General features: G+C 39.4%; 1 protein-coding gene across 1 annotated transcript in view; it reads right to left on the bottom strand.

The window, feature by feature from the left end:
• Window positions 1-27,315, bottom strand: part of LOC131238871 (coilin) — a 97,580-nt gene that overhangs the window by 2,283 nt on the left and 67,982 nt on the right. Inside the window, exons 8-11 of the mRNA XM_058236462.1 lie at window positions 3,278-3,334; window positions 3,114-3,157; window positions 1,139-1,827; window positions 659-766 (exon numbers count right to left, since the gene is read on the bottom strand). Of these exons, the coding sequence (XP_058092445.1) occupies window positions 659-766; window positions 1,139-1,827; window positions 3,114-3,157; window positions 3,278-3,334 (898 nt within the window). The remainder of the gene's footprint in view (window positions 1-658; window positions 767-1,138; window positions 1,828-3,113; window positions 3,158-3,277; window positions 3,335-27,315) is intronic.

Genomic DNA, 27,315 nt, shown 5'->3' with positions numbered 1-27,315 from the left:
TGAAGTATCCACCATCAGATTTGTGGCTTTCAGTAAAAGGTGAAAAGATACATATAAAGAATGCACTAGATATTTAATCTTCATTAAAATGAAGGACAAACTGTATAATCTTAATCAAAATGGAGGATAATCTGTGCATTTATTGCAAGGTTGCTAAAAAATTTGGACAGATTTTCTAAACCTTTTCCACATACGTTGGGTGATGCCTGGTTTGGTTAGAGATATGATAACAGCTTGGCATGTGAGAGATGTAATAAAAAGGGGAGGGTTTTATGGTGTGTTCCCTTTCTGACTGGCTTGTCTTCATTGCGGGGAGAGTGGAATAGTTGCACTTAAGCAACAAAGCTCAGTCTAGAGAGATAGTAGAGGAGGAGATAACAGCTGGGCTGGAGGAGTGAGGCCCGTCAGGAGCTGGGGCATCCAAGCTCGACGCATGGCTGAATCAGAGCCGGAGGGGACCGATGATCTGGGCCGTCCAGTGGTTCCGTGTGAGAATGATCAGTGGTTGAGATTGCTTTGGGGCCCACGATCACTGGGACACAGGTGGAGCAGTTCGGCATGTGAAAGCCTTGTTCCTTGGCCAGAGGGTCATGGGAGCATGGAACTGAACGTACTCCGTCTCCAACAGATGCAGAGCCCACAATGTTGGAGGGCAAACCTTCCGTCCGCCCCCGGGGGATAGTAAGGCAAACAGAGGAGCCTACCCCAGCGGTTCAACCAAGACCAGAATGTTGGTGTGAGAGGAATGGGGGCCAGCTGCTTCTTCCTGATCAAGAGATAGGCGGAACGAAGCTCCTAACCAGATTCTGTGGCCAGATCTAAAGAGAGGACATCACCCGTGCATGAGACCACCGAAAGCAGGAAGTCTCGACCCCACAGCTCCAGAGGGATACCTTGAAGGTGATACCAGGCCTCCGACACTCCAAAAATGGAGAATTTAGATCAGCGATAGAGGGAAATCACCGGGCCATTGTTGAACAGGGCCCCCACCATGAGGATATCATTGAGATTTTCTTTAGGCTTGAGTTTGAGGAGTTCGTCTTCTCCCGAAGGCTGAGACCGAAATCGCCAACTTAGAGCTTGCAACAGGGCTCTTAACCAAATGTTAATGTCCACCATGGTGACTCCCTTCCTATACTTCACTACTAAGCTTTGCTGAAAAGCCTTAGTTGCATCATCAACCAATGAGGTGTCCAAAGAGATCTCGAGGCCAGGTCCTAAGATTTTCCTGATATGGGAGTCGCACAAAGCAGGGGAGGAAGGGGTAGATGGGGGAGCATGGGGAAGAAAGGGGGAAGATGAACTCCCTACTGGAGCCCCAGTAACCGTGTCTTTAAATGAATGACCCTGCGTCCTCATCATCTTGTGCCTGAAAGAGGGAGTGGAAACTGCCTGATTGGGCACAGCTCGGGGAAGAGGGGGAAGACCCAATTTCTTAAGCCGAGGGCGAGAGGGTGGCCCAAATTTGGCCAACTGAACAAACAGTTTCCTTCCATTGAATCCAGCAAGATGTAGGGAGGAAATGGCTTTAGCTGCAACCTCAAGCGAAGCCATGCGAACAAAGGCAAAGCCACGACCGTTGGAAGAACCTTTCTTCTTGGGGATAACCACCTCCTTCACCTCGCCGATCTTGATGAAAACCGTGGTGAGCATATAATCATCCCACTCCCCCATGAAGCTGGAGAGGAAGAGGGTGGGGAAAGGAGCAAGCAGGGTAGAGGCGTCAGACTTTGCACCAGGACAGCGACGAGAAATAAGCTTCCAACCTTCCTCAACTGCAAGGATAGAGAGGGCCTTGCCTAGGATGCCATGGTAGTCCCCTCTGAGCTAGCCAGAGCCGACAGGAGGGATTCTCCTCTGAGAGCTGGCAAGAAGCTGTCAGACTCTCTGGAGACATCTCTGCCTAGACGAGCGCGACTAGGATCTCTCGAGGCAGCAGAATAGCAGGATATAGATCGACCAGCCTTTGTTTCTCTGCACTTCTCATCTCAATGATCTTTTCCTATCACACGAGGATTCTCGCCTTAAGGGCTTGGAACTCTCCTGTAAATAAGCTTTGCGGGGAGGAAACTCGTGGGAGTTCTCAGAGAGATACATTTTTTGAAAAGGATAGAAGTTTAGTATTACTTTTTTTCTATGTTAATGTTGATGATTAAATATATTTTTGGTTTCAGCATACAACCTCAACCCAAAGTTCCACTACAAACATCAGCTCTAGAAGGATAATGGTCTAAAGATGGTCATCCACCAAGTTTACGAGAAGTTATTCCCTAAGTCGACAGGAAAAACACACTTAGGTAATGAAGTACTGACAAATTGAGTCTCTTATAGTCTGCTATTGGATGGGTGATTAATAATAGTCAATCGTGATTGACAGCTACTGCATTTTCGAGATGTTAAGGGTGTGGTCTTGACCGCAGCTGCAAGAGCATCAAGGGATATGATGATATGTGAGTATATGTATTCATTCAAGTATTCAAATCTTATGGTCCGTGATAGACCTGTATTCCCCATTTGAACTAAGACATGCTTCCAATGGATTGGCAGAGGAGTGGTGGGTGATGAACAGAATCAACATTCCCATGCTGCAGTTGCTGACAACCCATGTGCTCACTCAAACAGTCTCCTCCTCACCGTGCAAGAGGAATTGGAGCACGTGCTTGCTCATCCCCACAAACAAGAGGGACAGACTAGGCTATGAGAAGCTGTAGAAGCTCATATATTGTCACTACAATGTGAAGTTGAAAGAGATGCAGCTACAGGTAGAGCGCGACATGGAGCCACATAGGGACATCTTGGTGATGATGCCGATGACCCACTTATGAGTAGCCTTGTAAGCTCACAAGCATCAACAATATGCCCACTTTATTCAACAATGTAACATGGGTACATCACTCCAACAGACAACAGAAAATTGAAGTTCTAGAAACAAACATGGACATGCTTTGAAATTGTGTGGGTAACAACTAATGCAATGCATCCACCCAACACGGAAATTGGGATTGACATCCAAAATCAACCACATTAATGGAACACAGATCACATGAAAAATCAAAACCACGAGGAGCACTCATACCACGACATGGGTTACCAATAATAGGATGGAAACATACCCCTGCATTTTGTGACTGCAACTGCTGGTTGTTCTCTTCTGCACCTAGAAAAACAAATATTGCTTACTCAGATACTCAAAATAAATAGCACCGAGAACATGACTGTCAAATTCTAAATTTTAAAAAGCAGATACATCAATTATCATATTCAGTCAGAAGTGAACTGTGCATTCTCAGTGGAGCTTGCCAGTCCAATAAATAAAAGAAGATCGATTTTAACCCTAAAGCAACTAAAAAGGGAACCAATAAGGTAAACAGTTCACAACAAAAACAAGAGACAACGTAAAGTCCAGTTCATATCCTACAACCACAAACACAGCTCCGAGTCATGCAAATATTGTAACCTTTCTAGAACTCATCGCAATATATTACACGACCATGAAATCCACTAAGGCAGACACATACATTGCAGCAGGTTATAAGACCAATATCTCACATCTAAGCCTAACGAATCTTAATCGGAACCCATAACTAGCAACCAGAAATAAGAGCATGCAGAAAACATCTTCTTCTTCTTTTTTTTTCTGCAGTCCTTGGCAGTAAGGCAGTTTTTGTATTCTCCATAACAAACCTTCAACGTAGCATACGTATAATCATGAAGAGGGGGATTCTTAATCCTACCAGCCATATATCCAAGAGTGTTTATCCCACCAAGAAATATTTTGCTTGATTAAGACCATTCTGTTTGAATAATAACCACACTGCTGTAAGATCAATAAACTAAGCTCTCAGAGAGAGAGAGAGAGAGAGAGAGAGAGAGAGGAGAAAAGCAGGGAAAAAAGAGAAGGGAAGAGGTGTAAATCAAACCAGATGGTCAACTAACCCTCGTATTTCAGCACTCATGAAAAAAAAAATGTAAATATACCATTATAGAAGGAGAGGATAGAAAAAACCCCAAGGTGACTGTAGGCAGAATGTATTTCAAGCAACCATCCTTGAAGCCTCCTAGATAGAGCCAAAATAAGGGATGTTCCCCTGGCAATGTAGAGCTCCTTTACCCAGTGTTCGAAGTATCAGTATCATCACATGTACCGATGACTTGGGAAACAGAAACATGTATCAACATCGTTGATAATGTCGCAGATACCAGGAAAAATAATAACAAAATAAATAAACATAATGTGTTTCCATTTTATAAGGGACCTAAACCATGTATTGTCAGACAAAAAGCAATACAATGATCTAGTTAGGAACATTATTAAAAAGCTTTTTAAATAAGACAGAGAATGACTCATCCATCCATACATACATCCGGACATCCACCTAGTGTTCGTAGCATCGGTTTCTTTACAAGTTTTGCTACTGGGGATAAGGAAACAAGTATCGTCGATGCCTGGAAATGTATCGCTGGTTGAGGGAAATTTTGGAGAAACAAGGGGGAAACGGTGGAATTTTTCAATGAACTTCTGGAGATGCCAAAATACACATATTTGCATATTTATTAATCAAAAAATTGCAACAAAAGAGGAAAAAAAAAAAAGATGAATACATAATAAGTTTCCATTTAATGGGAGGCCTAAAAGCATGTGTTGTAATAAGAAAGAAGTGCAATAAGTAAATAAGTAATGCATCAATCCATGCACGCATGTAAACAATCCATGCATTCATACATTATACATCCATGCATAAATAAGAACATAAACACAATACACATGAATAATGATCCATCCATCCATCCAACCGTCCAACTATCCATCCAATCAACTATCCAACCATCCATCCATCCAATCAACTATCCAACCATCCAGCCAGCCATAAAACCTTGAACCAACCATCCATCCATCCAACCCGAAAACCTTGAACCATCCTTCCATTCATCTAATCATCCAACCATCCAACCTTCCCTGTATCCATCCATCCAACCATCCCATCCATCCATATATCCAATCCAATCATCCACCCATCCATCCATCCAAACATCCATCCCATCCATACAACCATCCATGCATGCATACGTACATACATGATACATCCATGGTCCATCCATCCATCCATGCATGCATACATATACACACATGCATAATACATTATACATACAATCATGCATCCATAAAATATATATCGTGGAATTTTTTGCAATACACATTTTTTAATCATACGAGGCTTTCAAACAATATTATCAGCAATATCTCGAGTTATCGATTCCATACGAAATAACGCCAATATTTCAGCAAAACTTGGAAATCCAACGAAAGATTGTTGTCTTGGTATCGCCGATAATATCAATATCATCGGCGATAATCAGAACAATGCATCCACCCATCCATCCATGCATACACCCATGCATGCATGCATAGATCCATCCATCCATACATGCATACATACATGTAAGAAACAATCCATGAAGTAGATGTCAGGAAGGTTCAACTGGATCTTCAAGCAGGAAAAGGGTTGATTGGAAGCTTTGTTGATCATCTGGAAGGCTAACATTAGTCGAAGCAGGAGAATGTATGGTCGGAAGGTCGTTGTCCATACAATTCAAATATACACAGAGCATTACTAGCAGGTGCCTAACAGTAGTTTATGGCTAGAACTCTTCATCTTAGAGGCCTCAGCTTTGGAAAGAGCTCGACAGAATTCTATGCCGGCAGCAGGACACACCATGGTGACTAAGGAATTCAAGATCAGCGATACGATATGGGCCATAAGTTACTGAATTTACGGTTATTGACAATAATATTGGCCAATATTGCAAGATCATCAATATCGCAAAATCATCTCACGGCCTTTATATAATTTCCTGGTATCAACGATATAACTTCGATGCTGAGGGGCCACGTGCGATACCAACAGTGCACACCTAAAAAAATCGAGAACTACTGAAAATTCTAATTTATTTTATTCTTCTCCACTCCTAAGTCCTTCCACATCCAACTTCAACCACTCCTTTCCAATCCCTTGAAAAGAAAAAAGATTTAAGTGGCCGCAATTAAGATCATACTTGATTTGGCGCCGTTTTCAAAACGGTGAAATTTTCTTATTTTGATCCATTTTCTTTCATTTAAACCTCGTGTAATCAGTGTGAGTAAGTTTGAAATCGATGATTTTACATGTTTGGCATGCAAAATCATGGATTTGAAGATTTGGGGAAATTGGGAAATTTTCAAAATTTCCCCAATTTTACCCAAATCAGTTGCAATCTGACTAGACAAACATGAAATCAAACTGGTCACTTGATCTACAGATTCATGGTGATTTGATGATTATTTAGAAATAAAAAATAAAAAAATCATTCTCAATTTAAAATATTTAAAATATATTTAAAAAATAAATCAATTTGAGAGTGTTTAGGAGAGTTTGATGAAAATATCATCAAATATACTATAATTTAGGGATATAGAGGAAATGGGCCAAATTGGGGGAATTTTCAAAATTTCTCCAATTTTACCCAATTGAAATCCAATCTAAGTAGAGAAACAAGAAATCAAACATGTTGGAGATTGATCTACAGATTCATGCTGGTTTGGTGATTTTTCAAAAATAAAAATTAATTTTTAATTAAAAACTCCTTTAAAAAAATCAGAAAAACTATTTTGATCCGCAATTCATTGGCCCCAATTTGAGAGCGTTTAGGAGTGTTTGATGAAAAAATCATCAGATACACTCTAATTTGGGGATTTGGGGAAAATGGGCAAATTTGGGAAATATCCGAAATTTCCTTAATTTCATCCATTTAAATTCTAATTGGACTATGGAATGACAAAATTGAACATGTTGGAAGCTACTCTACTAATTCATACAGTGTTTTAAATAGCGAATAGCATGTCACATAGAGTTTGCCCCTTTGAAGTGTGAGGCGTAAGCTACATAGCATGTAGCATAAGCTACACGCAACTTCTAGATTTTTAATCAAGGTTCTTGGTGGCACCATTGTCATGATATTGTATACCAGATTAGATTGATTAATAATGAAATTTAAAAAAATTTCATGATACTTGGTGCAAAAAATGCAACCTAAAGTAATAGGAAAGGGCAATGATTAAGTATAAAGGTCAAGGTGTCCCGTATTGGTATCGGTTGGCGTAACGGTGCCCTCCGAAACCGATACGGATATGGGGGCGTAACGGCGATACGGGGGTGTAACGGCCCATAACGGCGCAATTTATTTTTTTTGCCAAAAAAATATGAAAAAATATGGATTAAATCCGGAATATTTTAAGCATTCCAAATATGCATTCATTTATAAATTGGAACATGTTTATGGTGGTGTAACGGTCCACTCTTTGGTGAGAAGTTGTATCGGACTGTCTAATTAATTTTTTAACTAGGTAACTTGAATTTAACTACAAAATTCATATATTTAATTTTTTAAATATGTAATTTATATACTTAACAACTTGATATCATTTCACCCAATAGTTCTTTAAAAAAATGAAATTAAATTCAGGTAGATGGCGTTGCCAATTTGGGGCTAACTTGGAGGACCAATCTATTCTCCAAATCAGCCTCAAATTCATGTCATTTATTGTCATTATCCCACTTATAAATTGGTGGACATTTATTGGATAGTGAATCATAAAAAATAAAAAATAAATCAAAAGACCCTATTTTAAAAAATAAAAATTCACAAATTAACAATTAAAACTATTTAAATAATTTGATTTTGGCATTGTGAGTTAGCAATTGCAGTCCATAATTTAATTGTCAAATTTTAAGTTAATATATGTCTTGTGTACAATTTTTTAAGGCTTGAATTAAGAGAGACTCGGATGTAAAGTGCAGCACACGTGTCAAAATTTTTTGGGCCTCACCCGTGATGAATGTGTTATATCCATATCGTCCATCCATTTTGCCAAATAATTTTAGGGCATGAGCCCAAAAATGAGGCACATCCAAAGCTCAGATGGATTGCACCATAAAAAACAACAATAATTAAACGATCACCGTTAAAAATTTATTGGGGGCTAGAAAAGTTTTAGATCAAGCTGACATGTGTGTATTCCCTTCATCCACGTCAATGTGACCCAAGTAACAAGTTAGATTGAAAATAAACATTACGGTGGACTTTAATAAATTTTTAATGGTGAGCATTCTATAACCACTATTTCCTATGGTGTGGTCCACCTAAGATTTGGATATTACTAATTTTTTGAATCCTGACCTAAAATGACGTGGCAAAATGGATGGACAATATGGATAAAATATATACATCATAGTGGGGCCCACTCGAGTCCGATTGGATGGAAAATAAACGTTACCGTGCGCACTACGAATATATTAACCTGAAAATCATTATCTCTGTTGCTATTTTTGGTGTGGTCCAGATGATCTCTGGATATAATTCATTTTTTAGGTGGTGATCTAAAATGATCTTTGAAAATAGATGAACGGTGTAGATGTAATAAATACATCACTGTGGGGCGATATAACTTTGATCTCCTTTGAACCGTTCGTACAACTCGGAGCTCGAGGAGTGTCAGCGATCGTCTTTGCGTGACACGTACCTACAGCAGGCAGCAGCTAGCTGCTGCAAACCAAAAAAAAAAAAAACAGGAGAGAGAGGGAAACGAAAAGAAAAAAAGAGGGAAAGAAGAGAGAAAAGAAAAAAAAGAGGGAAAGGGGGAAAGAAGAGATTGAGAGAGAGAGAGAGAGAGTGAGAGAGAGAGAGAGAGGAAGAAGAAGAAGAAGAAGAGGAAGAAGCGGCGCAGGTCGCAGCTGCAGCCGCAGCCACAGCCGCAGCCGGGCGCAGCCGCAGCCGCAGCTGCTCGAGGAGAAGAAGAAGAAGAAGAAAGAGAAGAAGAAAGAGAAGAAGAACGTATCGCGTAACGGGTCCCACCGTTACCGTTACGTATCGACCGTTACGGCCGATACGTAACCGATTTGGGATACCATGATAAAGGTAAAGAAAAAGTAATGAAACTAATTTAATGTTGTTATTTAAATTATTTTACTAAAAGCATTAAAAAGGTTAACTAATTTTTATTGGAAATGGAAAAATGTACCAATCATTGAAAACATCATTGAGTTGCATAGCGTGTAGCGTAGTCTACGTAGCGTGTAACGTATGCAAATTATGATGTAGCATAGGCTACATGCGACTTAAGCTATTTCCATGAGCTATATGGTGTTAAGGCTATGCCACGCTACATAGCGTAAGCTACAAACTACATAGCATGGCTATTTAAAACACTAGATTCATAGTGCTATGGGGATTTATTGGAAAAATAATTTATTTATTAATTAGAATATTACAAAAATCCAAAATTTTCAGTTTGACTGGTGGTTAATTATTCTTAATATTTATGAATGTAGCACAATGAATATACTAACATAGTGGTTTGCTTAATGTCGCTTGGCAGATGAAATGTCAGGAGGAAAGGGGAAACAGATTGATATTGGATGGTAGCATAGGACCCCTCTTCCTAATGACTGATTTAGGTTTCGGTGCAATTATTGTGGGCACATTTCGAAGAGTGGAGGGGTGTCCCACTTGAAGTGACACTTAGCAAGAGGTCATTGAGATATTGTCAACTGCCCAAAAGTTCTCCAAGAGGTGAGAGTGCAAATGAAGTGTTGAGAAAGAAGTGAAAATTAGATATGAACGTGTTGCGTGTGAGATTGAGATTAGGGAGGAGTAAGGCGGCTAGCACAGAGCCTTGAGGATGTAGTGGAGGTGGACGAATATGAGGATGATCATGAGTATAAACGCATTCTTCAGGAGACATTATGGGATGAGTGGAATAGGGATTGGGAGAGGCGGTGGCAGGCAAGTAAGCCCACTTTTAAGGGGTCTATAATACCATGCGGATGCCGGGTGTACCTTTAGATCCAACAATGTATAAAAAAAGGGAAAAGTAGAAGAGACTAAAAGAAATGTTTGGTAAAGAGGACGTGAGAAGAGGGTGGAAAATTCTATTGCTAAATTTTAAATTTATGTCCACATCCCAACAAATGCAGCAGCAACCCACACTTCAAAAATATGATCGTTGAAGTATAATGTGGGGGTGAGGGTGTGGTGCCACCCACACCACATGAAATTATGGGAAAATATTTAGATGACGAAGTCCCTGACATGTAGCGTTATGGCAATGAGTCGAGGCCATCAGGGGAGATATATGGCATCACTTTGATGTGTAACGAGTGGATGGGACCCATGAGAATGTCAGTCATAAATTTCATAGTCTACTGTAGGGGGAGGACCGTATTCCTAAAGTCCATAAATGCCAATAATCAACTTGAAAACTCAAATTACATCTATGGGTTGATGCATGACGTCATAAAAGGTGTTAGGAGGAAAAACATCGTGCATTTCATCACAGATCATGGAAGCACATTTGTTAAGGCGGGGAAGGAGTTAATGAAGTACTACCACTTGTGAAGGAACCCGTATGTAGCCCATTCCATAGATCTCATGGTGGAGGCGATAGGGGATAGGCCTTTAGTGAAGGCTGTGACTTTTGATGCCTAATTAATTACAAATTTCATCTACAACCACACCTAGCTACATGCCGAGATGCACAGAGGTGTGGTGGATATATAGTGCGGCATGGGGCGACGCGATTAACCACAAATTTCATTGCCTTGGACAATCTCCCAAAACACAGGCAAGGGCTAAGAGAGCTCTTCAACCCTAAGAAGAATTCCGACCAAGGTATTTCGTAATAGTAACGGTGCCCGTAACGGGCACTGCCGTTATCGTTACAAGTTGCACCCCCCATAACGGTTCTTTTTTCTTCTTTTTTTTGGTAAAAAATTGTTGAAAAAAATATGGGAAAAAATCCCATTTAATTAGAGGATTGCAAATATGTATTCTTTTCTAATTTTCAACATGTTTATAATGGCATAATGGTTCACTATTTGGTGAGAATATTGTCTCGGGCCTCTATTGATTTTATGAACCTGACAGTCTTCAATTGGTTGTAAAATTCATATGTTTTATTTTGTAAATATATTTTATCAATGATTCTACATAGATAAGATAATATTAGTATTAATTAGACAATGATGGATCATATTCATGGATGTAATAATAAAGATAATGTCCATATTAAGTTATGGACTGCAGAATGGAATCATTGGACAATGTGTTATAGATAAAAAAAATATAAATATAATTATTATTATGTGATAGTTTACAGCAGTGTTCGAAATATCGATACTATCGGCCGATATTATCGTTATCGCACCACTGCGAGACGAAACTCCTCCGATAAAACCCGGAAGATACCAAAAATCCAAAACTTTAGATATCACACGATATTATCGTCAATATCGCGCGATATATCGTCGAAAGATACCAAGTAAAAAAAAAAAACACCAAATATCGTCCGGGACTGTGTCATTATCCCAAAAAAAATTTGAAAAAATTAAAAAAATAAATAGAGAAACTTTCAACAGGTGGATTTCGATACCTGTATAAGAGATTTTTATGATCGGAAGCTTCCCTTTGGTGGGCCATTCGAATCAAAGCGTCGTCCATAGGTTAGTGCAAACAAAATCTCTGATTTGGAAGAGAAATCCATCAAAAACTGGAGAAATCCAAGTATTTAGGCAAAATCCGGCGAAATCCTTGCTGAAATCCGGAGAAATCCTCGCCAAAATCCAAAGATCTGTGAGATATTGGAGAGATTTTAGGTTCCGGAAGGCCGGAACCCTCTCCGCTTCGAAAAAAAAGGCGTCCGATCCCCTTTTTTTGGAAATCAGGTGGCAGGCGTACCGCACACCACCGAGTTGACTGGTGTGTTGACGTCACCAGGTTTCGTGGGTCCCATCATAAGGTATGTGTTATATCCAAACCGTTCTTCCATTTGGCAAGCTCGTCGTAAGGCTTGAGCCAAAAAATAAGACAGATCCAAAGATCAAGTGGACCACACTGCAAATAGGAGTGGGAGATTAAACGTTTACCATTGAAACCCTTTTGGGGTCACGGGAGTTTTGGATCAATATGATATTTGTTTTTCCTCTTCATCCAGGTCTGTGTGACCTAATGAACAGATTGGATGGAAAATAAACAATATAGTGGGCCCTACGAATATTTTAACGGTGAGAATCAGCCCCACTGCTATTTGTGGTGTGGTCCAGTTGAGCTTTGAATATGGCTCATTTTTGGGCTCATGATCTAAAATGATCTCGCCAAATTCATGACCGGTGTAGATATAATAAATACATTATCGTGGGGCCATGTAACTTTGAACCGTTGGTACCACTCGAGTTACAGGAGCGTCACCGCCTTCTTCGGTAGGAAGCTGGCGTAGTGAGTAGTGTACTACATAGACTCTGTGGGGCCCACCATAATTCATGTATTTTATCCACTCCATCCATCCATTTTACCATATAATTTTATGATTTTTAGCCCAAAAAATGAGCATATCCAAAGCTCAAGTGGACCACACCACAGAAAATGGTGCGAATTAAACATCTACCATTAAAAAAAAATCCCTGGGAGCAAAAGAAGTTTTGGATCAAGCTGATATTTGTTCTTTTCCTTTATCCATATCTTTGTGATCTTATGAAGTGGTTGGATGAAAAATAAACATCGATGTAGGCCCTAAGGGAGGTTTCAACGATGTAAATCATTATTCGTATTGTTTCTTGCGGTATGGTCCACTTGACCTTTGGATATGTTTCAAATTTGTGCTCAACCCCTAAAATGAGCCGGAAAAACACATGAACTGCATGGATAAACCATGTACATTTATGATGGACCCAATTAGTTTACTCAGTACTATAGGAGTGGATTAGGTGATCAGACCCCGCCTCACCTAAGACCACACAACCGTACCGTGGGGCCAACTTGACGTGTGTATTCTGTGTCCACTCCATCCATCTGTTTTTTCAGATCATCTTACAACATGATCCTAATAATTAAGAAGATCCAATTATCAGGTGGACTATACTCAAGGAAACAGTATTAGTTGAACATGGTACCATTAAAAACTTCCTAAGGTGCACCTTAATTTTTCCTATATTTTATTAGGCATCCAATCCGCTGATAACTTCACATAAATTTGAATGAAGAGAAAAAACAATTATCAGCATGATCCAAAACTTTTGTGGCCCACTAATGGTCAATCACCATTGTTACTTATGGTATGGTCTACCCAATTATTGGATCTGCTTCAATTTTTGGATAATGTCCTAAAATGATATGGAAAAACAGATGGATGGGGTGGATACTAAATATAGTTCTCTGAGTTCAATAAGACAACGCATAGCTTAGACCCTATACAAAGGAAACCTATTATGTGCACTTCTTTTTTAAGATTTTATGATTTAAAAGTGTGTATTAGGGTCTTTTTTAATAATCCATGAAGTTTCATTGAAAAATTCAACCATTTTCCTAATGTTTCCCCATGTTTCTCAAAAAGTGCGATAAATTATGCGATACAAACGATATATCCCATGCGATAACCAATACGAATCTGTATCCCAAGGGTGCGATACATTGTGCGATACCGATATTTCGAACACTGGTTTACAATATACCATTTGTGTGAATCACACATACATACCACCAACATACTCTAATCACCACCAGAAAGAAAACCTTGCTCCTTGTGGTTGATTGACCTTTGCGACGCCGTCATCTTGATGCAGGCCATGCAGTTGTGGTTGTGGAGGAGTTGCATATCCATAGTAACCACCATATCCTCTGGGGAAAACCAAATCAAGGAATCTCGAGGATGACTGACCTCGATCCTCACTACCACTAGGCATTTGTAGTGTGGAATATGGATAAGAACAAGTGCCAAATGACGACCTGTATTCACCATAGCCACACATATACCCTTGGCCTTGGTACTACTCATACTGAGACTATGAGTGAGATTGGGACAATGTAGAGCTTGGAATTGGATCCAAATTCGGATATTTGTATCCCATATATTGATTGTATGGTCGAACAAGACTAGTCCAACATGAATGTGCATCAATAGATTTTGTATACTCATATGACTCATCATATCCATATCCATAAGCGCCAGTGGTCTGATGTCCAGGTGCTCCATCTCCTGTTGTGCCACTAGTGCCAGCCTCTCTATGATGCTCCCCTATGCTCTTGTCTGGTCATATCGTGACTCGATGCACTCGTACACGCGGCCTCTAGTCCATCGATGCTGATCGACCTCATGATGTGCAGACAGTTATACGGTGGGTTGGGCAACACCAGTAGTAAGACCAATAGGTGCATCATCATTATCATCATTGTCGCCACTGTCATTTGTCTCGGTTTCTTCATTGCCGTTGATGTTTATCTTCTCTTGAAGAAGTGGAGACCTCTCTAGATCCAAGATAGTTGCACGACTCTGTTGTTACGTTATGCGTATTTCTGGATCATTGATCTCGATTTCTTTATTCTTCTACCAATTTCTTACTTCCAACCAAGGTAGTAGTGGGTCATCCTCAACGTAAATGTGGTCCAAATTTATTGGACAAAAGTCGCCCTCTTCAACTAAATTCGCCAAATGCCTTGAATTCCACAATCGTAGCTTCATGTTGTAATGCACATAAACGAGTTGGTCCAATGTCCTGGTCTATATTCTATTTCCATTCTCTGTATGAATGAGCACAAAACAACTCAAATTCCTTTTGCAACTAGAGGAAGAAGTTGCTTGGCTCATAACTTTGATTGCAATTGACCTAAGAGTTGGTGCACTCTCCCAATAATGCATCCACCAATTGGTTGTATGGGAAAAAATAAAAAAATAAAAATACTTATATTGATTAGCTTGTAAACTATCAGGCTCTAATCTTAGATTGTAAAATTTGTAGAATAATGCTAATAGTAGTAATAACTAATAAAAATATAAAAATGTCAGTTTATTACTTGAAGCAGTATGATAGATTGCCTTTTGTGCAATGGTGTCGAAGAAACTACCCTGGCGTAGTGTATATATTTCTAACTGTGGACGACACATCATACATTACAAAGTTAAACACTTTAAACTTTAAAGCACGGGGATAATAAAATTAAAGACCAATAAATTAAAGACTAAAGAGTTTCACATTTGTACTTCATTCAATGCCCTTATCTGCCTATCTGGGTCGGGCTCTAATCTTTTCATCACATTCTTAAGCCCGATACGAACCTCTTCATCCTCAATCTATATCTATATCTTGGATTTAAAATGTATCCTACATTGCAATACTAAACTCAGTATCCATCAACTTATTTAATGGGTCAAAGATGAGATGAATAAGTGCATAACAAAGAGTTTACCTACTACATAAAGATGATGATGAAGTTGCTTCATCCAACGCTTGTCGATCATCTTCCAGTAAATCACAGTGTTTACAATCCCGCTAGATAGCAAGCTTCGCCTTATCCATGGCGTTGTAGAGGAAGCCCATTGTAAGTACCTCGTTCAATCCAACAAGACGAAAGACTCTCATCAACGGTTCCATCACCTTCAAGATGTTTGCAACTTTTTTCTAGTATTTGTTGTCCCTTATAGTTGCCACAGGCCCACAACATTGATCAGTGTCCACGATGCCTTCTCCCCGTATTTTGTATTGAGCCAATCTCGTGAAGCAAACATCTCGGACAGGTCTCCCTGATGCTCATATAAACTTTTTAAGGGCTATAAAGTTTGTTGCAAATCTTGTTAGCGCGGGCCTAAGAAGCTCTCTCCCCCTTGTGTACTTCCTCATTATGGCGATGACTAGGTTGTGCTTGTAGATGAATGTCGTTACTTCCCTTCCCCTTTCAACTAATGTTACGACATTCGTCATCTTTCCAATATCTTCTAATATGAGGTTGATACAGTGTGCGGCACATAGTGACCAAAAAAAATTCGGTCTCCTTTCCATCAACTTTCTTCCTGCTACCTAGTATGTTGTTTCATTGTCAGTCACAATTTGCACTACATTTGCCTCTCCAATCTCATCCACCGTCTTATCAATAAGACTGCATCTTATCCATAAGACTGAATATATAATCTACATTCTTGATTTCAGCCAATGCATCAACTGATTTATGGAATATCATACCCAAGTGGCAATATACTATGAAATTGACCAGGCTACGTCTGGTTGGGCCAGTCCAACCATCACACATAATAGCGCATCCTCTCAACTACCATATGGGTTTAAAGGTGGTGACTTATGCTTTCATGCTTCATATTATGCATCCGTCCACTTCCCCCAAATGTCACGAGCTATGGGTGCCTTCACTCCTTCACCAGCCTCCGCTACTGCATCAATCACCACTTGCCAATATGGTGAGTTGGCAATGAGGTATGTTGCCATGTATAAATGGCTTGGCCGTTGCCCTCCCAAGCTTCTCAACTGTAGTTCTAGTCAACATTTGTTTTTTTTTTTTTTTTTTGGGTCGTATCCTTCCGAAAGAGAATTGGATCACATGAGGGCCTCCCAAACTCTATAACATCATCATCCACATCTTCCGCAGGAACACGTGATACCCTTCAGCTAAAGACATGTCAGTAAACCACTAAACACATTCCCACTACCACCAACCCTCTCAATCACACTCCCACTGCCTCCCCCTAAATCGCGTACAAACCCCCTATCACCAAACATGTGTCGATGCTCATCTTCACGAACAGAGCGCCATGTCTTCTCTTCTAACACCTTTTGTCGGGTCGTATTAAGAGCATCATGTCTTCTCTTCTGCACTGCACTTTTTCCTATTTCGCCTCTTGCAAATTTTGTTGCATCACTAAAATTTTATTTTATTTTGGCATCCCAGGGCACCCTGCAACCCATCATTTTTTATGTACCAAATGTTGCTTCACTCGTGTGATTCCTCCAGTTATCAATCGGGCATAGTAGTTGCACTTCATAGAGCGCCTGCCCCCACCCACTCTCTCACAATACTGTCATCCAATATCATCACTCTCGCATTGGCCAACCCTCCTACCATCTTCTAAAAAAATAAAATTTACAAATTATAATTCCCTAACTATTCTACAAAAAAACAGAAGTATAAAACTACAAGTCTACAACACACTTGCATAGTTACACTATACAGATTTACAAGACTTAAAACAAACGCTATTGCGCAATCTGCGCAACAAGTTACCCACACAACTTGCAACTTCCAACTTACAAATTACAACCCAAATCCCCAAACCCAACCTAAATTGCAAATGAACAAGTTACAATTTAAAATAAAATTCCAATCCTGCACCAGAAATTAAAATTACAAAACAAACAAATAAAAGCATGTCGTAAATACTAAATATTAAAAATAATAATAATAATAATAATAAAATAAAAATTGAAAGCAGCATGCAAAGATCATTCTACCATACTATGCATTTCCAACTATATCCAGTGTTCGACTTATCTCTGATATTTTTGAAATATCTCCGATATTATCTTTATCTCTAGCTCAGTGATACCGATAACACTGGTAGCGATACCGATAACGCTGGTACTATCAGAAATTTCAAGTATTAGCAATGTATCGCTAAGTATCGCCAATGTATCAATATCGCTAATGTAATCGCCAATATTTTCAACTATGTAAAGTTTAGGTGTCGCTTGTATTGCCAATGCATCAATATCGCCAATGTATCACCAATATTTTCAACTATGTAAATTCTAGGTAATGCTTGTATCATAAGGGTATCAATGATATTTCAATAGTATCGCTAACTTATTGATATCATCAAAATTTTGTTTATTAGAAAAAAATTATTTCAAAATTTTTTCATGGGCACATTGTTGTATGTAGTGTTCAATTTGTCATTGATAATATTGATAATATCTCAATATTATCGATAACGCAATATGCACAATATTGAGACCACAATCTTTCGTTTCCTGTACAATTATTGATGATTTCTTAGTGAAATATCATGTGTTGTTGATATTTTGCAATATCAATGAATGTTTGGATGGAATGTTGGATGGTTAAATAGGTCGGATGGGATGGTTAGACTGATTTCTTACAACAACACATGCTTTTAAGGCCCCATTAAATGGAAACTTGTTATGTATGCATTCTTTTTGTATTTATTTTTTTTAATTTCTAAATTTGCAAATATGTACATTTTAACATCTCCTAAAGTTTCGCTGAAAATTCCATCATTTTTCCCATGTTTCCCTGCATTTCCAGTTATCAACAATATTATCGGCGATATCGATATTGTTTTCGTATCCCTGGCCAGCGAAACTTGTAGCAATACAGATACTTCGAACACTGACTATATATCTTTCAAATCAGAAAAATAAAACCAACATTTGATTTTCTTTTCCTTTTTTTTGTATTATTCAAAAATCACCAAAAATTAGTGAAAAAATAATAATAATAAATAAATAAATAAATTGAAAGAAGCATACAAAGATCAGATCTCATCTTTGCATTCTACCATTTTATGCATTTCCAACTATATCCCTTTTAAATCAGGAAAAAAAAAAAACTTCAAATATACCAAAAATTGGTGAGAAAATAAATTTAAAAAAATTGATGGAAGCATACAAAGATCAAATCTAATCTTGCATTCTACCATTCCACACATTTCTAACAACAACCCTTTCAAATCAGGAAAAAAAAAAAAAAAAACAACTCTTTCTTTCTTTCTTTTTTTTTTTGGTATTTTTCATAAATCACCAAAAATGGTGCGAAAATTCAAAAAAAAAAAAAAAAAAAAAGAAGAAGAAGAAGAAGAAGAAAAAGCATACAAACATCAGATCTAATCTTGCATTCTACAATTCTATGCATTTCCAACTATAACCCTTTCAAATCAAGGGCAAAAAAAAAAAACAACTTTTTCTTTTCTTTTTTGTATTTTTCATAAATCACCAAAAAATGGTGCGAAAATACAAAAAAATAAAATTAAAATTTTGAAAAACGCATAAATTTCAGCAACGCCATGTCGATTTGGCATTTCATCCCTTGCTTTCATCAATTTCAGCGAAAAAAAGAAAAGAAAACATGCACTAACCTCTATTTTCAAAATCCCCAAAATGGCCCACCGTTCACTCGAGCTTCGATCCGTGAAAACTAAATTGATTTCAAGTTTTAATCTTCACAAATATGTTAAAAGCAATCGAAATCACTATATAATAAGCTTAAGGAAGAAAAACATAGAGATAATGAAGAAAATCTGCAAAATGGCCCCCTTTTTTAAAAAAATTGGACCTTGTTTTTGCCGTTACAATAACGTTTCTGGGGGCTGGCTGTTACAACCCCATAACGTGCAATGGCTACCGTTGTTACCGTTACATAACGGTTGTTACGGCCATTATGTAACCATTTTTTAATACCTTGATTCCGACTGAAATCAAAGTGGCAAGAGAATAGTTTGGAGGATCAAGGAGCTTATTTTGAACAGCTCCTACAACCATGCGCATTGTGGTGAGTATTCTGAAACCCATATATACAGTGTTAAGATCGATGGACAATGAGATATATCCATCAATGGGTTCCATGCACCAGTCCATACGATTCATGAAAGGAGCCATCAAGGCTAATGCCCCCAATTCATATAAATGGGTGCAAGAAATAATTGTATGACCACCAAGAAGTGACTCTTGCACCCATCCACTTCACAAGGCTAATAAGTAATTGCGAGTTATATTCAATTTTCTATATGTTTTAATACTTAAATGATTCTTTGCATAGCACGTATGGTTCTTTTCTTGTATTAATATGTGAATATGTGCATTGTGTTTGGTTTTAGCATACTTCTTGAATCCCAAGTACCACTATAGTCGTAGACTCACCAAAGATAATAGATTGAAGAAGGCGTTGCATGAAGTATATAAGAAGCTATTCCCCAACTCTCCGAGGAAAGCCAATTTTGGCAAATGAGGTAAAACATGTTTTGCATTTAGCTCTTATCTAAGTTCCTCCAACAGTTTATACTAACAATTAATATAAAATGTCATCAATAGATTGTCGGTTTCTGTGATGGACAGGGTCTGTTAGGATGTGAGGTCGCGAAATCATCAAGAAGACAATAATGCCATGATTATATATTAAAACTAAAAGTCACCTTTCATGTTTTAATACTACATGTGGAAGTAAGGGAAAAATGATCAATTTCACGGACAAATGATGGGTCATGTATGGGAGTGACTGCTACACATTGCAACAACTGACTATCCGTGTGCTCACACAAACAGTGTCCTCATCTCTATGTGAAAGAACTTGGAGCACCTTCTCTCTCATTCATACCAATGAGCAGAACATATTGGGTTAGGAGAGGTTTCGAAAGTTAGCCTACTACCATTACAACATGAAGCTATGTGAGATGCTGCTACGTGCAGAATGAAGAAGAAAAATAGGGGACCATTTGACTTAATGATGATTAGTCATCATGCATACCATGACCATGATACAGAGGACCCACTTTACGAGTGGGTTAAGTAAGATGACTTGGATCAAGCAAATGGTTGGACCAAAGCTGCATGTAGCAGAGGAAGCAACAAAGTAGTTTTTGCAGTTGTAGAGAGAGAAATGAGAGATGAGGAAAAGTTAAGAGAGCTCAAAATGTGAGTCACCTCTTTTTCTTATTCTATTTATATGTCGGGTTTCCCCTATTTGCAAATTACATCATAACCCCTTAATAAATATAAAATTACACATAAGACTGCATATTTACAGTTAAACCCCTACATAACAAATAAATGTTCCAACACTCTCCCTCAAGTTGGTGTATGAATATTTGTCATACCAAACTTGCTCAAAATCTCTTGCACCATAGGAGAACTGAGCGCTTTTGTGAAAATGTCAGCTAACTGCTCAGTTGATTTGTCGAATGGACTGCACAGCGTTCCAAAGGAAATCTTCTCATGAATGAGATGGAGATCTACTTCAATATGTTTTGTCCTTTCATGGAAGACTGAATCAGAAGCAATGCGGATGGCAGCTTGGTTATCATAGTAGAGAGTAGAGGTGTTGATAGGGAAACCAAGCTCTACCATAATAGATCTCAACCATAGAATCTCACAAGTTCCCTAACCCATAGCCCAATATTCTGCTTCCGCACTAGATGTAGACACCACTGACTGTTTTTTACTTCTCCAAGTCACCAGATCACCTCCAACAAAGGTACAATGGCCAGAAGTTGACTTTTTATCAGTTGGACACCCTGGCCAGTTAGCATCAGAATATCCAGTAATATGAACATGTGCATGATTAGCATAGAGAATACTACGTCCTGGACAAGATTTCAAGTATCTCAGTATACAGCACACAGCATTAAGATGTGACGATTTCGGTGAATGCATGAACTTGCTAACAACACTCACAGCCTGATGATATCTGGCCTTGTAATAGTTAAGCAGATCAACTTCCCAACCAATCTTTGATACATGCCAAGGTCTACCAGACTATAACCCTCTGATTCAAGTAAAGAATGCTTTTGATCCATAGGAGATGAGGTAGGGTGAATACCAATCTCACCAGTCTCATTTAGCAAGTCAAAAGTGTATTTTCTCTGAGATATAAAGATACCCTTGGATGAACGGGCAACTTCAATCCCTAAGAAGTATTGAAGAAGACCAATGTCCTTAATTTCAAATTCCTCACTCAGCATTTGTTTGACATTTTCTATAAAGTCCAAATCATCTCCAGTGACGATTATATCATCCACATAAACAAGTATAATGGTTCGGCTCTCTTGACGAGTGTGAACAATCAACACACACAGTATGATCCGACTGGCATCGCCTAAAGCGAAATGAGAGAACTGCAGACCTGAACCAGGCAAACCACGCTCTTGGAGATTGTTTGAGGCCATAAAGAGCCTTTTCAGCTTACACACTTTCACAGTCTCTACCTTAAGTTAAAACCCAGGGGGAAGATCCATATAAACTTCTTCAGTCAGATCCCCATGAAGGAAGGCATTCTTAACGTCCATTTGATATAATGGCCAGGAAAAATTGGCTGCTAATGAGATGATCAGGCGAACTGAGTTCAATTTTCCCACAGGAGAGGTCTCATTATAATCGACACCATAATTCTGCATGTACCCTTTAGCAACTAGACGAGCCTTGTAACATTCAATAGATCCATGATCCTGATACTTAGAATACACCCACTTGCACCTCACAGTGTGCTTACCCGCAAGAAAGGAAACAAGATCTCACATACCATTCTTATCAAGGGCAGTCATTTCTACCTTTATCGCTTGCTACCATGCAGGAACTGCAAGTGCCTGAACAATTGATTTGGGAATAGAGGAAGAGATGGCAGCAAGGAAAGCACAATATGTAGGAGAGAGTCATAAGAAACAAAATTAGAAATACGATGCAAGGTTGGATGATGGCTACGAGTACAGGAAGCAACAGTAGAGGATGGATGAGTAATGCAAGTGAGACTAAGAAAATTACCTAACGTAGGAAGAGGTGCTACTGGGAGCATTGCTGGTTGTCTCGGCTTTCTGCGAAAATAGGTGAGAATCTGCTTAGGCGCCTCAAGAGGAGGAACAAATTGGTCACTAACCACAAGCATAGGTAAAGGAGAAAGTGTGACAACTAAATCCGTAGGATTAGACATGGTAAAGAAAAAAGGACGATTTTCAAAGAATGTGACATCCATGGACACAAATAATTTTTAATGCATGAATCATAATACTTATAGCCTTTGTGCTGAAGAGGGTACCTAAGGAAGATGCATTTGATGGAACGATTGGCAAACTTGTCTCAGGATGGACCCAAAGAGTGAACAAAACAAATGCACCCAAAAACCTTGGGAGGAATACCAAAAAGAGAACCGGGCTTAAGTGTATGAAAAGGAGTCTTGCCATTTAAGACACGAGAAGGCATACGATTAATTAAATAGCAAGAAGTCAACAAAGCAGCAGACCAGTATGATTTAGGAACTTTCATTCCAATCAGAAGAGAGAAACTTCCAGAAGATGGCGATTCATGTGCTCGGCCACTCCATTTTGTTGGGGAGTGTAAGCACATGAAAACTGATAAAGAATGCCATTTTCTTGAAGATAAGATGTGAAACTTTAGGATATATACTCACCACCATTATCAAATCGAATGGACTGAATATTGTAATTATACTGAGTAATAAGTTGATGAAATGACTTAAACAAGTGCAGCAATTCGTGATGCCGTCTCATCAAATAAACCCAAGTAACGCAAGAAAAATCATCAATGAAAGTCACAAAGTATGAAAAACCATCAATCGAAGTAACATGGCTAGGACCCCAAATATCTGAATGTATTAAAGCACACAGTTTATTAGAACAATGTGAAAGTGTAAGAAATGAAGTCTGAACATGCTTGCTAAACTAACACGTTTCACATTGGAAAGAAACAATATTCAACTTATTAAACTTAGGAAGAAAAAATTGTAGAGTCTTGAAAGACACATGACCAAGTCGCACATGCCATAAGGCAGTCGACTCCTGATTAGACTCAAAACAATGAGAAACAGAAGTAAAAGAACTCGATGAAGCATGACTCCTATCAGACAGGTCCCCTTGATGCAGAAAGTAGAGACCATCGCGCTCATGGCCCACACCATAGTCCTCTTCATATTCAAGTCCTGAAAGACGCAATGAGAAGGGAAGAAAATCACACAGCAGTTGAGGGCTTTTGTAAGGCTATGAACAGAGATAAATTTTGCACGAAATCTAGGAACATAGAGAACATTGGACAATGTGAGATTAGGAGAAAAAGACACAAAGCCAGTGGATTCTACAGGAGTAGAAGTCCCATCAGCTAGACGTACTAGACGGTTGCAAATAGAGGAACTAGATGGAATGAGACAAGTCTGCTCACCAGTCATATGATTTGATGCCCCCGAATCAATAATCCAAGTTGCATGAGTCGAAGAGGCAATGAGTGCAATACATGTGGTCACAACGAAGGAGGAAGCAGATGGTTGTGAAGCAAAAGTGGCAGGAGGCACGGATTTGGTCTAAAGCATCCGAAGGCGCTGAAGATCCATAACATCGGCTCTAGTCATGGTAACTATGTCCAACTGATCAGAGACATGACCACCAGAAGAGTCGGATATGGTCCCGATCTCATCAAAAGCAACAACATGAGCAGTAAGACATCCATGTAATTTGAAGTACCAATCTCGGGTGTGTCCGGACCAATTGCAGAAGGTGCATATCAACCTGCCATGACCACGGCCTCATCCTCTTATAAAACCTCAAAAATCTGAACCACCACTTCGATCACCATATGGGACAATGGTGGAGGTAAATGCAGTCCTCTCCGAAGTAGCAGCGGGTGCTAACATCACCCACTTGCGGGCCTCCTCAGTATGAACAATGGAATATGCTGCCTGAAGAGAGGGAATGGAGTTGTAGCAACAAGTTAGTTTCGAAGGGCCTCATATTCATTGTTCAATCCAACCAAAAATTTATATGTTTTTGCTTCATCTTCTCGTATCCTCACAATCACTGCACTATGGCTATATGGAAGCTCACTCAAGGATTGCAAATGACTCAGTTCTTCCCAACGACACTTTAGTGCACCAAAATATTCAGCAACTGACAAATTCTCTTGGGTGAGAGAATAGAGTTCAGTGGTCAACTGGAAGATACGGAGCTTGTTAGATATGGTCCCATATGGCTCATTGAGGGATTTCCACAGATCGGTAGCAGAATCATAGAAGAAATAGGAAGAGGCAATACCTGGTTCCATAGAGTTGAGGATCCAACCCATAACAAGAGCATTTGAGGAATCCCACATGTTAATTTGTGACGAATCACCATATAGAAAAGTAGACGACATATTGGATGTGCCAGTAAGAAATCCAAATTTCTCCTTACTAATAAATTTTATGGAGGTAATTGAGTGGGGGTTCTCGGAGCTGTCCAGAGGACTTGGAATCCATGGATATATGAAGAGGTGGAGAAATATCACAAACTGAAGTAGTATGAGCAAAACCAACAGCACTGAGATACACCCAGATCCGATGTATACGCTGGACCTCCAAAAACCCGAAAAAGGTCCAATCGGCCCGCCTTTTTGTTCAAAAAATGCATAAAAATATCTCGAATCTGCACAAGGGCAGCATTCCTTGATAGATCATCAAAAAACGGTCCATAATGAGTGGATCCCAAGAATTAAAAACCAACTATTCAGAAGGAATCTGAAAAATTGACGACTTGGGGCCGTTTTCCAGAAAAAATGGTAAAATCCATTAAAAAAATACCAAACGAATCCAGAAAATTATGAAAAATGCTCATAACCCTTCCCATGTGCAGCCACACCTGGTGGTGTGGATCTCAATGTAAATCAATCTGTACGGGGGCGTATGGCTAACGTCAATGTCCGTACGGTTGATGTCAACGTCCATACAACTGACATCAGCAACCCCCTATGTCAGAAATCCTTCGGGCTTCAACCCTCCTTGTGTATGGATCCTCAATCTCACGAAAAGCTAATCGAACAAAGTTCTGATACCAGGTAGTTTTTGTAGTTGTAGAGAGAGATGAGAGAGGAAGAAAAGTTGAGAGAGAAACATGAGTCACCTCTTTTTCTTATTCTGTTTATATGTAGGGTTTCCCCTATTTACAAATTACCCCCCTAATAAATATAAAATTTAAATGTTCCAACAAGCATTATAAGCCATCGTTCTCAACACTCATGTAGAGGAAGCTAGATCTCCCCCCGAAGCTTTCGACCGATTGATGAGAATGTTAATGCAATGGCATTTTCACACCGAGCTCGAGTGGGGTGGCCTATGGGATGTAGGGGCACACTCAAGGTAGGTGGCCCATGTGAGATGCCCCCTCTACCCCATGTGAGGCGGAACCCATGTGATGTAGGGCCCACGAGGGGAGTTTGTCAGAGGACCTAACCCATGGGATATGGGGCCTGGGCTATGAGATAAAGGGATTGATTCGTCACGCTCTATCAGTTCGAGCTTTTAGAGCAAGTGGTTTGTTGTCCTACATCAAACTAGTATTAAAGCAAAAGGTCTTATGTTCGAGACTCCTCACCGAGGGTGATTAATGCAGGGGCATTTTTACACCGGACTCAAGTGGGGTAGCCTATGGGATGCGAGGGGTGGGAGGCCCGTGTGAGGCACGTGGCTTATTTGAGGCGGAACCCATGTGATGTGGGGGCCACGAGGGGGGTTCAGCCGAGGACCTAACCCATGAGATGTGGGGCCACGAGGGGAGTTCACCCGAGGACCTAACCCATGAGATGTGGGGCTTGGGCTATGAGATAAAGGGATTGATTCACCGCACTCTACTTTTAGAGCAAGTGGTTAGTTGTCTTGCATCAAATGTGGAAGGCAACAACCGGCAATCATCGTCACATGGGACATGGTGGCCACACCATCCGATATTAAGATTGATACAGAAGACGAAGACCATGGTTCTCGTCCACAGGAACCACAGCCCCATATTGTCCAAAATAAGGCATATATTTGTCATGTTCTTGAAAGAAGAGGTCCCAGCAGTTGAATGATTTTTAAGAGCTCTTAGCCAAAGCATGGGGTCCATAGGCATTGGTGATGAGCAGGGTACCTAGTTTTGTGCCACAGACACAGTATGGATATGGATCATTTGGCAACTATGGACCCAGTGGATATGTGGTGAGCGACTCTAGCAGTTAAAACACAGTTTTTAGACTACGGGTAGGGATATCCACAGCATGGCTGTGTAGGAGTACGGCTATTCAGGAGCTTCATATATTCCCACCCCGTATCCAACTTCGTATCCATATCAGTCACAAATAGTGACAATCACACAGTACCCACGGATGGGCATATTGATCCAGTTTAAAGAGTATCAGCGTTATTTGAAAGAGTATCTACACAGGTACCATTCTACTATGACCCTGGGCATAGTATTTTCTGTTTGTGGAGGAGAAGTACTATGTACAGCCCCATCGAGATGGAGATGATGATTTTTAGCCACCACACAACTTTATGTGGGTCTGAGCCACAACGACACACATAAGTATATTTCTAGTTTTCTACTTCTTTTTCTTTTGAATGTATTGCTTGTGTTTCCTTACATGTCTTCTTACATTTATAAATGATATGAATTGACTTTGAATATACTTGCATCACTTCAGTTAGATAGAGCATAGATTTGGACCCTATATAAAGGAAACCTATTTATATGCACTTGTTTTTTGTGATCTTTTGATTTCTATGTCTTGATGTCTTTTTCAAACATTCCCTAAAGTGTCAATGAAAATTTTGACCAATTTCCCCATGCTTCTCAAAAACAACGATATATTACACGTAGAGTTGTACACGAACTGAGTTAGCTCAACTTGCTTGACTCAACTAGACTTGGCTCAAAACTGGGTTCAAGCCGAGTGCGAGCTAGATCAAACTCGACTCAAATCAGCTAGG

This window comes from Magnolia sinica, chromosome 3 (assembly GCF_029962835.1).
Source record: "Magnolia sinica isolate HGM2019 chromosome 3, MsV1, whole genome shotgun sequence".
NCBI classification, from domain to species: Eukaryota; Viridiplantae; Streptophyta; class Magnoliopsida; order Magnoliales; family Magnoliaceae; genus Magnolia; species Magnolia sinica.
The sequence above is the reverse complement of the archived record's forward strand: the minus strand, read 5'-3'. Positions and strand labels throughout refer to the sequence as shown.